The sequence below is a fragment of the Notechis scutatus genome, chromosome Z, assembly GCF_049901735.1.
Source record: "Notechis scutatus isolate UNSWTSFEM ecotype Mainland chromosome Z, rNotScu1.2, whole genome shotgun sequence".
NCBI lineage: Eukaryota > Metazoa > Chordata > Lepidosauria > Squamata > Elapidae > Notechis > Notechis scutatus.
This window is the reverse complement of record NC_142025.1, coordinates 125,289,403-125,305,678: the sequence shown is the minus strand read 5'-3', so window position 1 is coordinate 125,305,678 and position 16,276 is coordinate 125,289,403. Positions and strand designations below refer to the sequence as shown.

The 16,276-nt window shown below is 39.1% G+C and overlaps 1 protein-coding gene across 1 annotated transcript in view; it reads right to left on the bottom strand.

Moving 5' to 3' along the window:
- The window catches only part of PNP (purine nucleoside phosphorylase), a 30,394-nt gene extending 16,835 nt beyond the window's left edge, over positions 1-13,559 (bottom strand). The window contains exon 1 of the mRNA XM_026687403.2: positions 13,358-13,559. Within this exon, the coding sequence (XP_026543188.2) occupies positions 13,358-13,512 (155 nt within the window). The 5' untranslated portion in view covers positions 13,513-13,559. The remainder of the gene's footprint in view (positions 1-13,357) is intronic.
- Between the last annotated feature and the right edge of the window lie 2,717 nt (positions 13,560-16,276).

Here is a 16,276-nt window from a genome sequence, read left to right as displayed (position 1 = left end):
TTCTCTCCTGCACAGATTCAGACATTATGTTGTGTTTGCTCACAGTTTGCCCACTAGCCACCAATATTTGCAAACAAAAAATAAAATTTAAGAAAACCCCACATTGCTCCAGTCCAATCTACATTCCTCATTAGCTGAATGACTGATTTAATGAAGTCAGTTAAAAACTAGGTACTCTTACTTTTGAGGAGTACTCCTACAGATACTCCTTAACTTACAACAGTTTACTTCGTGACCGTTCAAAGTTACAACGGCACCAGAGGTTCTGCAGGTTCTGACCAGTTCTGGAGAACCAGTAGCAGAAATTTTTAGTAGTTCGGAGAACCGGCAAATACCACCTCTGACTGGCCCCGCCCCCATCTCTTCTCTGCCTCCCATTGAGTCCCAGCTGATTGGCAGTCTTCTTTTGTTGCCCTGCACAGGAGAACGGAGCTGGAAAGCAGGTTAAGGGGGTGGGGAGGGAATGGGGATTTTGCAGTATCCTTCCCCTATCACGCCCACCAAGCCATACCATGTCATGCCCACCAAGCCACACCCACAGAACTGATAGTAAAAAATTTTTGAATCCCACCACTGAACGGCACTGAAAAAAAGTCTTATGACCATTTTTCACACTTAATGACCATGCAAGCATTCCCATGATCAAAATTCAGATGCTTGGCAACTGGTTCATATTTATGAGGGTAGCAGTGTCATGTAATCAGGGTTTGTGACCTTTTGACTAGCAAAATCAGCGGGGAAGTAAGATTCACTTAACAACTATGTTACTAATTTAACAAATGCAAATGAGTCACTCAATAACTGTGGAAAGAAAGGTCATAAAATGTAGCAAGGCTTACTTAACAAATGTCTCCCTTACCAACATAAATTTTGGTTTCAACTGTGGTTGTAAGTCGAGGATTACGTGTATTCACATAACATGAAAAATAGAGTTGGTTTCAAACTTTTTACTTGTCTTTTTTCTACTTGGGGCGATGTCAGGTTCAGTTATTGGATCGGTAACTGTAAATTATTGCGCAAATCCAGAGCGTATGTCATGCTGGTAAACAAAGTACAGCAAACGTGTTATGCAAATCTTTTCTTCCTCTTTCTGTGTGCAGTGGCATCTATGGCCGTCAGCAGCAGAGATTATTCAAGACAGGAAAATCCAGATTGTTACTGGTTCAGGGGTCAATCCACTGAATTATGGAAGAGTAAGGACAGAGAAGCAAAAGAGAGGAGCCAGAGATCCATCGGGTATTAAAGAGGCATGAAACTCAGGTAATCCTTGACTTACGATCATAATTGAGCCCAAGATTTCCTTTGCTAAGGAAGACAGTTGTTAAGTGAATTTGTTGCCCCATTTTTTGACCTCCAGATGCTGTAAGAATCTGGATTACTGGAATTTGGATAGGATTATGTGCCCAGGCTGATGACGTGAAAAGCCTTTAGGGCACCATAAAACAGAAAATTATAGGTTCTAATAAGGCACCATAAGAAAAAAAAAATATGAGGATGTAAGATACCCATAACCACCACCAATGAAAGCAGAGCACCTGATTTTGCATCATAAAATCTCCTTCCACACTTGGCGGGGAGGGGGGAATAGAGGTTGCTGAGACATCTCTAGCTCCTGATTGGCTGATCTCCTGAAGGGTGTGTGAGCCAGGAAAATGCCTCATTGGTTCCCAGCCTGCAAAGAAGGAACTTGTATTGCAGCACAGCCTTCTGTGAGTGCACATGTGTACGACCACCGTCACTCAGAAAATGTAATGCTTTGTTTTAAAAAACTGCACAAGAACAAGGAGTCCTGCTTGTTCAGGGGACAAGCATTTTATTTGATACTGTTTGCTGACTAGAGCTTTGATCCTGGGTCCAAATATTCGTCATACCCTTTCTTGTGAAACAGGCAGTATGAAAATGTCTCGGTTTCAACAGGGTTAGGCCAATGCTCAGTAGATCTCTAAGGGAGAGCCATGCCTGGGTCTAGAAGTTAAAATGTGGACAACCTCTCTTGAAAGACCAAAGGTGCTTTTCAAGAGGCAACTGGACTTCCTTTGTCCAGTGGTGGGATTCAAATTTTTTTACTGCTGGTTCTGTGGGCGTGGCTTGGTGGCCGTGGCAGGGGAAGGATACTGTAAAATCCCCATTCCCTCCCCACCCCACTAACCTGCTTTCCAGCTCCGTTCTCCTGTGCAGGGCAACCAAAGAAGACCCATCTGATCAGCTGGGACTCAGGAGGCAGAGAATAGATGGGGTCGGGGCCAGTCAGAGGTGGTATTTGCTGGTTCTCCGAACTACTCAAAATTTCTGCTACCAATTCTCCAGAATTGGTCAGAACCTGCTGAATACCACCTCTGCCTTTGTTATTCCTTGAAGACATTTCACTTCTCATCCAAGGAGCTTCTTCAGGCATCATCTGGATGACCTAGAATCTCCACAGACATTTAGCTAGGTAGAACTGAAGAAGCTTCTTGGATGAGAAGCGAAAACGTCTTCAAGGAAAAACAAAGGAAGTCCGGTTGCCTCTTGAAAAAGCACCTTTGGGGCAACCATGACCTGGATGACTGAGAATCTCCATAAGCTCTCTTGGAAAACTTCCCAGATACTGAAGACAAAATGCTAACCCCAGATGGATTTGATAATGTGAATTGGCGATTCATGTTATTACTGTTGGAACAGATGGGTTTTGCTAGAAAATTTATTCAAGCAATAGAAGCTATATATCATAAGCAAACGGCAAAGGTAATGATAGAGGGAGAACTGACAGACTCTATCAATATAAGAAAAGGAACAAGACAAGGGTGCCCACTATCACCTTTGTTGTTTGTGTTAACTTTGGAAGTACTAAACAGAAATTTTAGAGATGAAAAGAATATAAAAGGAATGAAAATCAAAAAGGAACAATTTAAGCTGCAAGCATTTGCAGATGATCTGGTTTTCATCTTAGAAGACCCACTAGAAACAGCATCAAAATTGATAGAAAAGATAGAGACATATGGAAAGGTGGCTGGTTTGAAAATAAATAAAGATAAGACAAAGATCTTGACAAAGAATATGCTATCAAGACAAAAGGAAGAACTGGCAGACTTATTGAAAATTCGGGTTACGAACAAGGTTAAGTATTTGGGGATATACTTGACAGCAAGATGCAGTCCACTAAAAGAGAATAATTATACCAAACTTAAACAGCAGATAGCGCTAGATCTGGCGAAATGGGAAAATTTACAACTGTCATTAATAGGGAGAATATCAACAATCAAGATGAATATATTACCCAGAATTTTATATTTGTTTCAAACAATTCCAATTAGGCTTGGAAAAGACTACTTTGAAGATTTAAATAAAATTGTGTTGAAATATATATGGCAAGGTAAGAAAGCGAGAATAAAAACTTTTGCAAGATGCTAGAATAAGAGGAGGATTTGGTTTACCTAATTGGGAGTTGTATTACCAAGCTACAAATTTGATGTGGGTTAAGGAATGAATAACATTAAGAAATACTAGATTGTTGACATTAGAAGGCTATGATCTGTTGTTGGGGTGGCATGCTTTTCTATGGTATAAAGGAACTAAAACACAGGGGTACTTTAGACGACATTATATACGGGAGTCTCTGTGGTTAAACTGGGAGAAGATTAAAAGATAATGTTATTTGAAAATTCCAGTCTGGCTATCGACTATTGAAGCATTTTCTTATTCTATAATATACAAAAAGGAACAAACAGTTAGATATGATGAAATATTGAATGAAAAGGGTGAACTTAAAGCTATACAAAAACTAGAGGAACAAGGTATAAAGATGAATTGGTTTTCATATGAGCAAATACATTCAAGGTATGATAAAGATTCTAAAACAGAAGGTTTCTATGATAAACTGACTGACTTAGATAAGATTTTGACAGGTACTGATGAAAAGGTGATTAAAAAATTGTATGGATATTTATTAGAAATTAAACTAGAAGAAGAACAAGTTAAAGAAACTATGATTGCTTGGGGGAAGAATTTTGGATATGGGATTGATTTAGAGAAATGGCAAAAATTGTGGTCTCAAAATTATAAAATGACAATGTCAACAGCATATAAAGAAAATTTGCATAAGATGTTTTACAGGTGGCATTTTTCCCCAACAATAGCAAGAATGTTCAAGAATAAATCCGAAAAATGTTGGAAATGTCATCAGACACCTGGCTTATATTACCATATGTGGTGGACTTATGCGGATGCTAAGAAATGCTGGACTAAAATCCACACGTGGTTGGAAAAAATGACAAAAAAAATATAGATTTGAAACCAGAGATATTTCTATTGGGAATTCTACCTGAAATATATAGTAAAGACTTGAAAGACTTGATTGTAAATGTATTAACAGCGGCTAGGATTGTATTTGCTAAAAACTGGAAAAATGAGAAAATACCATCACAGGAGGAAATCATTAAGAAAATATTGGAATGTGCTGAAATGAGTAGATTGACATTTGAAATTAGAGAACAAGATGATAAACAATTTTATAAAATTTGGGATCTATTCTATCAATGGTTAGACAATAAAATATAGCAATGAAATATGTAGACTTTTAGAAAATAATAAATATATAAAGATGTATTCTTTTCTTATTATATCTACAAAATGATACTTGGATAGATTCAGGATGATAATATGAATTGTCATAAAACAAATTAAGTAGAGTATGATCATTTTGTAAAACATGAATGAATAAAAGTATAGTCAAATGATTGATTAATAATGATATTAATGTATTTAATATTTGACTGAAAATATGAGATTATATACAATGTAATCATAATTGAAGACTATGAAATGGAAGCACAAAACAATTTGTAAACCAACCGGCACACTGTATGTATATATATGGAAGATGACTTGATGTTTTTATGTTTTATTTGTTTATGTTTGTTTTAAAAACCATTAAAAAATTTATTTTAAAAAAATGCTAACCCCAGATGGATCACTTCTGGTTTTAGAACCAGTCACAAACTCTAGGCTGGCTAAGAGTTGGGGTTTGAACCTTTAATGTATCTGATGAACCCTACGTTAGGGCAGATTGGGTTAAAGGAAGTTTTCAACTTCAATTTAGCAACCAAAATCACAACAGTATTAAAAAAGTGACTTACAACCATTCCTTGCGCTTAAGACTGGCGTTGCAGCTTCCCCATAATCATAGAGTAGAGTAGAGTAGAGTAGAGTAGAGTAGAGTAGAGTAGAGTAGAATAGAATAGAATAGAATAGAATAGAATAGAATAGAATAGAATAGGAGAAGAGAAGAGAAGAGAAGAGAAGAGAACAGAATAGAATAGAATAGAATAGAATAGAATAGAATCCTTTACTGGCCAAGTGTGGTTGGACACACAAGGCATTTGTTTTGGTGCAAATGCTCTCAGTGTACATAAAAGAAAAGATACATTTGTCAAGAGTCAAGAATCATAAGGTACAACACTTAATAGTCATAGGGTACAATAATCATGTAATCAAAATGTAGGCAGTTGGCAATGGCCATGCGGTTCAGACAGCTGAGGTCATGAGATCACCATATGCAGACTTCCCAGGGGTCTTCCAATGAGTGAAGTAAAGGAGGGGAAAGCCAGATTTGCTTAATGACCCCTTAATTCCCTTAACTCGAAGGTTTTTTTTTTTTTCCAAAAGGCAACTGGACTTTAGTTTTTTATTCTTGAAAATGTTTTGGTTGTCCTCCAAGACGTTCTTAGATGAGAAGCAAAATGTCCAAGAAAAAATAAAGCTCAGTTGCCTTTTGGAAAAGCACCATTGGGACATGACCTCGGTGACTGAGAATTTCCATAGACGTTTAATTCATTTAACTGCAGTGACTCAACAATCACAAGAAAAATGATTGAAAAATAGGGCATGACTCATTTAACTTTTGAATCCTTCTTTAGCAACAAAAATTCTGATTTCAATTGTGGGTATTCTTGTACTTCAAGATATCAGCGATTAACAAAAGTACCCTCTGTAATAGCAAAATCAGACGCTGACGGCACTGTTGCCTAAAAAAACCTAAGAATGGACTGGGAGATAGAATTAACCAGTTTATATAAACTTAGAGGTACTTGAGCCATTCACACCTCATAGTATCCCTAGGAAAGATAGGGCAAGCTGGCTAGAATCTCAATAAAAAGCCCTTCCATTAGGGACTGAATCTATGCTGCAAGATTTTGTGGAAGTCCCTCTGGCTAAATATGGCTGGATATTTCTTCCTGGAACATATCAGTATGTCATATGTTTAGGGGAAAGGAGTGGACACTGTATGCTAAGTACGCATCTAAGGGTTGCAGTGGCATCACCCAAGCTGCTGAGGTCAACCTATAAGGATGGGAATCCTTTGCTATCAGCCATAACAACAGCAAGATGCCCTCTGAAGGCTACCTACTGAGACGCTGGAGGGCTTCCTTGTGCAGTTGGTGGAGAAAGGGCTAAAAGTAATCGTTGACTTACAACCACAATGGCGCCCAAAATTTCCCTTTCTAAGCAAGACCGTTATTAAGTGAGTTTTCCCCCATTTTATGACCTTTCTGGCCGCAGTTTTTAAGTGAATCTCACTTTCCCATTGGCTTTGCTTGTCAGGGTGTCACAAAAGATGATCTCATAACCCAGAGACACCGTAACTGTCATAAATACATGCCAATGGCCAAACCTTTGAATTTTGATCATGCGATTATGGGGATGCTACAATGGTCATAACTGTGAAAACAGTCATAAGTCACTTTTTCAATGTGGGTATAATTTCAACTATCACTAACATATAATTGTAAGTTAAGGACTGCCTTTAGATGGGCCAGAAGTCCAATCCAACAGAACACTGCTTGTGTTCTTATGTTATCTTCTTCTTGAGTAACCATGCTTAGCAACATGTATGTTGCCATACTTAACCAGAAACGTGTTACATTCTTAGCAATGACACAAGTCAGGAAGTCAGATCCTGGCAGTTGATGCAATCTCGTTGTAAGGATACGAGATGTTCATTCTCTTGCCAGAAACAATGACACTAACTCATAATTTCCCAGACTTATTTCTGGATTACGTAAACTGGGCACTGTAAGAACATAGGCAATGGGGAAGTGCTGAATCATGAATACAACTCTTATAAGGACAGCCACTTAAGCTTTCATTGGGTTCCAGATGCTGCAAAAACAAAGAAATACCAGAATACACACAGTAGTCTTGTGATTGCAACTCCCAAATGCCGGGAAATGGGAAAAGGAAACCACGAACCTCTCTTCTGATCTTAAAAGTCAACAGCCAAGATAGATTTAAGAATGGAAAAATGCCTTTTGTTGAGAACTTCCAATCCAGAGAATGGGTCAATGAAAGGATAGGAACTGGAGCTGGCCAAAAGATTTCAACAGCATGGATTAATTTAGGCTTGAGTAAATCAATGGATGGAGCCAGGGTAATCAAGCTTTGCTCCAAATTAAGGTGGAAAAGACTGCTGTTATGACCCCAGCTTGTTTTTTTAAAAAACACCTTAAAATTGATAGCTATCAAATCATACACAGTATAGCCCATACCATGTTTAACTCAATATGGACAATTCCACATTGGGTCTTCTACTCCTTTTAAAGGCAAATATACATGTCCCATGTTGCAAGATCCAATCCGAGATGGTCACTGGTACCAGAGGTCTAGACTTCCAAGCTTTTGGACTCATACTGAAACCCAACCTCAGGGAACTTCTCTCTGCATATTCTGGTATATAGTAGTTCCCTGAAGATGGGTTCCAGCACAAGTCCAAAAGCTCGGAAGACTAAACCAGGGACCAACCCAGATTGGATCCTTCAACCACTTCCTCATGCTTGGAACAGTTAGGTTAGGAGGAGGAGTCCTTGGAATTTCTGAGTTTGATTGCTTTTCTTCCAGACATTTCATTACCCAAACTAGGTAACATCATCAGTGCTATTTAGTTTGGATAATGAAACACCTGCAAGAAAACAACCACAGCACCAAAGACCCTTCCTGTCAACAAATACTATCTTTTATTGCTACAGTTAAGTTAGTTCTTTCACCCTCTATGGCCCAATATTTCACCCACTGTGGCCAATATTGGGAGCTGGTGAATTGCTCAAGACATTCTCAGTGGATATCATGACTCAACAAAGACTTGGAATCAGGGGTGGGTTTTTATGGGTTCTGTCCACCTCTGTAGAACTGGTTACTCTGAAGAGAAGCAGACATAGAACCGGTTCTATGTCTGCTGCTGTTTTGGTCCACCTGCCCTCCCGGGCTCTTACCTGTCCTTTATTTCCTGCTTTTTCAACCTCAGCTGCTTTGTGCAGCACAGCTGCGGTTGAAAAAGCAGGAAAAAAAGGGGCTTTTCCAACCGCTGCGCACTTGCACCACTCACGCGACTAGCGCAACGCAGAGCAACAGAACTGGTAGTTATACTGGTCAGATCCCATCCCTGCTTGGAATCCATCAGCTGAGACCCATCAATCAGTCACTGGGTCATGCCAGTTTACTGGAGTCAAAAGCATTCCTTAACCAATTGGATCCATGCCAACCCAAATTATAAACCTAAGTTCCATGTCCATCTCCTGATCTTCAAATCAGCATTTTTTCCATCTGACCGTTCTGAAGAGAGTCAAAGATTGCACAGGAAAGGACAATGACTAGATAACTGGATATTAGGCAACAGGCATGATTTTGCCCCAGAACTGCCTACTTACCCAAGCATTTTTAATAGGAATAAGGCTAATGTTTTACAAAATATTATTCAGCTCTTTTTATCTATTAACAGGGACCAGTTGCAAGAAAGCTATACCTTTGATAAAATTGGTAGACAAGCTTCTGTCCACTGTTAACATTTTAAGAAATTTCCCACAAAGAGAAACTTTTGAGAAGTTTCTCACAAAGGGAAGTCACAGGTTTTTCACATTTCTTGTCTATTCTACTACTGCAATTTAAAAAGAATTGCAATCTTCTAGGTTGAATAAAATGTGTTATCAGAATAGATGTTGGCTGTAGTTCCATGAAATGCAACGCCATAATTCTGATTTACTGATAAAGAACTGTATTCCAAGACAAAGGGACAAGCAAAGATATTGTTTTGCTGACAAAGCTATGTATGTCCCTAAAGCTAGCTATTGTTTAAAAAAAGGATTTGGCTGGGCACGTAATCTGTTTTACTTGATTCCTTCTACGAGCCTGAGTTTTTAAACAAACTAGAAATAATTTAAGTAATATTTTATCTTGTTTCATTGCTCCTTTAAAAACAAAAATTATAAACCAAGTTATTTTCTAGATTAAGGATCCTGGTCTATTATAGGGCAACAACTGAGTTGGAACCATATACATCTCCCCCACCCCTTTTTTTTTAAACAACTGCTTTCACCATTGAGATAAGCCAAAAAGATGTTCTCAAATCATAAAATTTTCCAAACACATGTGCTCATAATTGTATTTATTCATGCCTGGAAACCCTTCATAATCTTTTTGCTGAAAATGGGGGGGAATGAACGTGGTCTTTGGGTTTGACTAGAAAGAGAAAAATGGAGGAAGGCAATTAGGATATCTTAAAAAGGCTACACAATAAATCTATCTGTAATGGGTATTAAGAAGGTTGGAAGCAAACCCTTTATACCAGGGGTTCCCAACCTGGGGTGCGAGACGATATTCCAGGGGGTGTGAGAAAAGTCCAGGCAATTAATTAATTAATTAATTAATTAATTAATTAATTAATTTATTTATTTATTTTTATTTATTTATTTATTTTTATTTATTTATTTATTATGCAATTGATTAACTTTGTTTTCATTTTAGAGTTAAGTATCGTTATTTAGTGGCCGTCACATACATAGCTGAAAAGATTCAATCCTACCATATATTTAACGCGTTCAGTAGTTCCTAAAGTCTAAATTTCAGGGGGTGCGAGGTTCGAGTGAAATTTCTTTAGGGGTGCGGGGCGAAAAAAAGGTTGGGAACCACTGCTTTATACATTTTCTATTTTTCCCCTCTTTACTTTTTTATCAGATATCTATTTTTCTTTCCTTCTGTCCTTCCCTCCCTCCCTCTCTTCCATTCATATTCTAAATTTGTTTTATATAAAATCTCTTCCTAAAAATTATTTTGAAAAACAAACAAAACCCAACCAAACACATCTGTTTGGTCAGTAACACCCAACCCCTGAGTTTCAACAGGCCGGTTATAAAAGAATCAGTTTTCTGGTTTTGTTTTTAAGAAAACTATTGCATCATCAGATCAATTGCAGCCAAAATAAATAATCCAAAAGACATCAACAAAGAACAAAGTTGCTTATAAAATTCCTTGTAACTCATCATTACAACATAGCTTTGCTTCTCTTGTATTGAAATATTACTCATTCAGGATGTTCTTCTGCACTGACATGGACTAACCATAACTCTAATATCAAGCCAGGCTAAACAGGGACAGCGAGGCCAAGAGAAACAGGAGTCCAAACTGCCAAACCTTGAACTCTTAATTCCTTGCCAACATTTTTATGTCTCTTTCTTGTTCTTTGACCTATTGGATTTTCTCCATTGCTACAGATTCCCCAAGGACAGTGATGAATCTCTGAAGCTATATCCTGATAAAATAGCCAGCGATAATAAAATATAAACTACTTTGGTTTCATTTTCTTAATTGATGCTTTCAGTTTGCATTTTCTTAAAGGCTAATTGTACAAGCATAAAATACAGGTTGTCCTGGACTTTGGATCACAAATGAGCCCCAAATTACCATTGCAAGGCAAGGCAGTTGTTAAATTTTGCGCCCTTATTACTAACTTATTACTAACTTTAGCCACATTTGTTAAGTAAACCACTGCAGTTATTAAGAGGATCATGCAGTCGTTAAATGGATTCCCTCACTGACTTGCTTGTCACAAGCTGGGTGTGAGGGTTACAAATGGTGATCACATTTTTATTTATTTTGCGTTTCACATGACCCCAGGACAATACAACTGTCCTAAATACATGTCAGTTGCCAAACACCAAAAATATCTGATCACATGACCATGGGGATGCTGCAGCCGTCATGTGAATAAAAGTCAGAAGATACTTTTTTTCAGTATCACTGTAACTTGGAAAGGTCACTAAACTAACGGTTGCAAGTCAAGAACTACTTGCAAGTAAAAATTTAAAAAAAGGAAAACATACTACCATACTAAATGTGCCTTGGGATCTAACTGGGATGTAAAAATTTGAGTTTCTCACTTTTCTCTCCCCTTATCTTTCTCTTAATTCTCTTTCATGAGAACCTCACTGTATTTGCTTTCTAGAGTTTCAAACAAATTGGCATTTTAATGGGAATCAAACTTCATTTTTAAAAAATCATCTGAGAAACCAGCAGTCACATGACAAGGACTTGTCTTTTTGGACTTTCTGTCCAAACCACATAAGCAAACTCTAGAAAACTCAATATTTTCGGGCTCTCTATTCTCAAACAGTGAAGGGGAAAACAAGAATTTCAGTTTTTACAGGCAGAAAGACACAGAAACCACATCAAAACAGGGTTGATGAGCAATCTGGGAACTGTAAGTCATAAAAACATTCTCAGTCTCCTTCTGTATTAAAAATTACTCAAGTTTTCTTTTGCCTCAAATTAGTTCAGACCCCAGAGAAAATTTTCAGTTTTCAATATGATGCATCATATTAACACACACTTCAAACGGATATTCAGTTTTTCACTCAGCATGTTCTAATTGCACATATTAGCAGCAAAGGCAAAAAATCATTTTGATCATTAATTCAAATGCCTTCCTGAAAGCCTAATGGACACAAATGTACATACACAACCTGAATAGATTGATAACAGCACTAATTTACTTCGCAGGTTGCAAAGAGTAGATTAAATCAGAAAAATCTTTGTACTCCGGTGCTTTGTACTCCGGTACTACTTTAGGACTTCAACTCCCAGAATTCCTAGCTAGTCCTGGCATACCGTGGGGAGGGTTGTAGGTGATGGAAGGCTGGGCACAACCAATTCTGCCTCTCATATACGGGAAAGTTAAGCTACATGCAATCTCACCCTACTTTGCCAGACTGTTATGAGTAAAGCAGCAGGAGGAAGTTAACTGTTTGTGGGGGATAAAAATACAACGGGATAAAATATATAAATTAAATTTGGTGCATGAAGTGTTTAAATAGGATCTTTTGATCTAAAGAAGCTACATAGATGTTAATGTAATTGATTAAGTACAATACTTGCCATGATTTCCATCTCTTGTGCCCAGCTCTTAAACCCCCTAAGGTGAACCCTTTCTCAATTTTCTCCCCCTACCCAAAACTCCAATTCCCATTTGACAACTTCTTTTCCCACAGCTGAGGATTGAGCTCAGCAGCAAAGAAGTAAAGAACCACAACAGCCACCACAATAGGGGATGCCTGAAAAGAGGGGCTGGAGAACACCACCCCCAAACGTAGGCAGGTTAAAATAATCCACTATTAAAATTGGGATCTAATTTCAACTCTGGGGCTCTTGGTTCATGCACTGCTTAACTTTGTTGTACGGAAAAGCTACTACTCCTACTGCTAAAATGATGGTGGTGATGATGAAAATGTCACAGAGGATAGCAGACCACAGCCGGTTTTTGGGGGGATGGGAGGTGGAGGAGAAACTTTAATGCATTGGGATGGGAGACCACCAGGAAAGGTCACAGTTTAGTCTTACACCAAGGTTTCTCAAGCTTGCCCAATTTAAGATGTGTGGACTTCAACTCCCACAATTCTCCAGTGGCTGGTAGGGAATTCTGGGACTTGAAAACTGCACCATTTTAAAGTTGCCCAAGTATGAGAAACCTGGCGGAGACCGAATTCAAAGAACATCAAGGTCACCAAAACAATTACACAAATCTGTCCTTATGGAGATCAAGAGACTTGAGGTCAGCTAAAGGGCGAGATTCCATATAGAAGCCACCGCAATGGTAAATAATAATAACAGTTATAATCTACCCAACAGCTCAGACTCTTCCAAGGATTATTATCCCCAGATTATTTACATTGTAAATTTGTAAACCTTACATCAAAAAGGAGATAAAAATTTAGGGGGTCCTTCGGGAATGGCTCCCTTTAAAAAGAAGGAAAAGATGCTGAAAAACGTCCGCTGATGTTTCCACCCACCCCACCTCCCCTAAAAGCCGGGACTCCTTAAAATCGCTTTCAGCACCCCGAGGCCATCCAGACGTGTCGCATGACTACTCCGATTTGCGGTCGGGGATAATGGGAGTTGTAATCCAGACATACACAAACACCACAAGGACCCCTAAATTTTTATCTCCTTTTTGATGGCAGAGGCGGAGGGACCCTAATTGTTTCACCGAGGACCTTCCCGGCTCCCGCAATCCTTTTCCCCGGAGCAAACAGGCTCAGGGTAAGGTTCCCACGCTGACCTTTCTTCCCGCTGGTTGGCCATGATGCGAGTCGGTGACTTCTTTTTTTTTTTCCACCTGCGGGCTTCCAAAGGTTCCTCCAGGGAATCGCGTCGTCTCTCTGCGAGAGAACGGAGGCTCGGCCGGCCTTCTAAACAGAAAGAACGTGTCGTCATAACCACGCCGGCCAATCGGGGGACTTCCTGTGCCGGCAACAAAGGTTGCCCCGGGCGATCCCGGCGTTCTCTTCACAGCAAAAGGGTTCGCCCCGCCCACTTCATTCATACTTCTCAGGAGGCGCTTCTGCTCCGCCCCCGCCCCCAGGCTGGAGGCGCGCGGGAGTTGGGAGCATGGAAAGAGGCGCCGGTGTGTAAAACGAGGATTATCACTGACACGTCTCCCCGACACGTGCGGCCGGGGAGGATGCGAACGCACGTGGAGGCCGCGGCTGCTTCCTCCCAAGCCCTCGCTCGCTTCCAGAAATCCACGCCGGGAAATCTGAATCACAGACACTCTACATAATACGTCCGCTGAACATTTGCCAGAGAGAGGAGGAATTCCCCGCTTGCCTCACAACGTCCCCCTCGCCTAATTTTCCTGTTAAAACCTTCCGGTTTTTTTTTAAGTCGATTTTATTTTTACAGTGTCTGGCTGTGTTTATGGGGGAGGAAATTGTGAAAGTTTTGGGGAAAGGCGAAGTTCTTTTTCTATTTTTCTCCACTACCCCATTGGCTCCAATACTCGGAGAATAAGATGAGAGATGAAAACAAGGCGGCAACCTTTATTGTCCCTTTTTTCTGTGAACCCATTGGCACACGTTAAAAACCGGCACACATTAAAAAATGAAATTTTGTTACCTGCTCTCAAAAGAATATGTTTGTGTGTGTGTTTGTGTATTCCAGGGGTGTCCAATCTTGGCAACTTTAAGACTTGTGGACTTCAACTAAGGTTGGACACCCCTGGTGTATACACACTAACTCCATATCTTAAAACTGGTCAGGCTTAGTTTTTGGGGAGGAAAATAAACTGGGGGGGGGATGCTGCCTCTGCCTACCAACATCCATCAGTATTCATCTGGCTAGCTTCCCGTCATTGTGTGTGAGTTGAGAAACTGTTTGGAAACTGAAGAGTATTTGCTGTGTGAGCAAGCAGACAGCAAGGAGCCTGGGCGTGGCTTAGCTCAACTGTTCTGTACTAAAGCTGGTTGCTGCTCTGAAAATAGAACTGAAACTCCTCTGTGCTTTGCATTTGGAACAGATTTGTTTTCAGGTGGGGAAGGGGAGTACAACTCCCTAGCATCAGAGCACATTAATAATAATAATAATATAGGAAATACTAATGTTCTGGTGGTCATTTCAAAAAATTCTTTCTTAGTGAGAAGCCAAGATGAACATATGTATCAAATTTCAAACTTGTAGGCTTTGTAGTTCTGGAGATTTTGTGATGATGCATGAGTGGTATTTCACTTTTATATATATAGATACACACACACACACACACACACACACATTCGTATATATAATATACCCATATATGCACATACATATACAAGTAGTCCTCAACTTAAGGGCCACAATTGAACCCAAAATTTCTGTTGCTAAGCGAGACATTTGTTAGGTGAATTTTGCCCCATTTTACAGCCTCTCTTGTCACAGTTAATGTGAATCATTGCAGTTGATGTTAGTAACTGGGTTGTCAAGTGAATCTGGCTTTTCCTTTGACTTTGTTTGTCAGATGGTGATCCCATGATCCTGGAACACTGGAGCCGTCAGAAATAGGAGTTGGTTGCCAAGTATCTGAAAGTTGATCATGTGATTATGATGCTGTAAGGGTCAAAAGTGTGAAAAACGGTCATAAGTCACTTTTTTCAGTATCATCATAACTTTGATCACTAAATGAACTGTTATAAGTCGTGGACTACCTGTACTATCTATCTATTATTATTATTTTTATTTATTTATTTTGTCAAAAGCTAACAATACAACAAGAATAAACAAGTTTAAATACAAGAAATAGGAACTAATAATTGGGGATAATAGGACAGGGACAGTAGGGACGATTGTGTATTTATGCACGCCCCTTACAGACCTCTTATGAATGGGGTGAGGTCAATAGAGGTTAGTTTGAGGGTAAAGGAGTGGGGGTTTGAGCAGGTGACAACAGAATCAGGTAGTGAGTTCCAGACATTGACCACTCTGTTGCTGAAATTGTACTTCCTGCAATCGAATTTGGAGTGGTTTACATTTAGTTTATATCTGTTGTGCGCTCTTATGTTGTTGTTAAAGCTGAAATATTCATTAACTGATAAGACGTTGTAACATGATTTTATGTATTATGCTTAAGTCCAATCTTAGCCGGAGTAGTTCAAGGTTGTCTAAGCCAAGAATCTCAAGTCTGCTGGTGTAGGGTATTCTGTTGCAAACAGATGAATGTAGTACTCTTCTTGTAAAATACTTCTGGACTTGCTCAGTTGTATTTATGTCTGATATACAGTGCGGATTCCAGACTGCAGAGCTGTATTCAAGTATTGGTCTAGCAAAGGTTTTAAATGCCCTAGTTTGTAAATCAGTATTACCAGAGGAGAAGCTTCATAAAATTAAATTTACAACTCTTAAAGCACTTGGCAATATGTGTGTGTGTGTGTGTGTATCTATCTATATATCTATTTATATATGTGTGTATATATATATCTATTTATCTATATATGTATGTGTATATATATATACACATTAAGACTGAACTATGCACCCTGACTAAAGTACTGACAGCCAACGGCTTCCACAAAAGCAAAATCACCAGCTTGATCCACAAAAACACACTGAAACATAATAGAGACCCAGAAGATGAACAGACCTATGGAACAGCTGTCCTGCCCTACATAAGAGGTACTACAGACAAAATTAGTAAGGTACTACACAGACATCACATCAGGACTGCCTT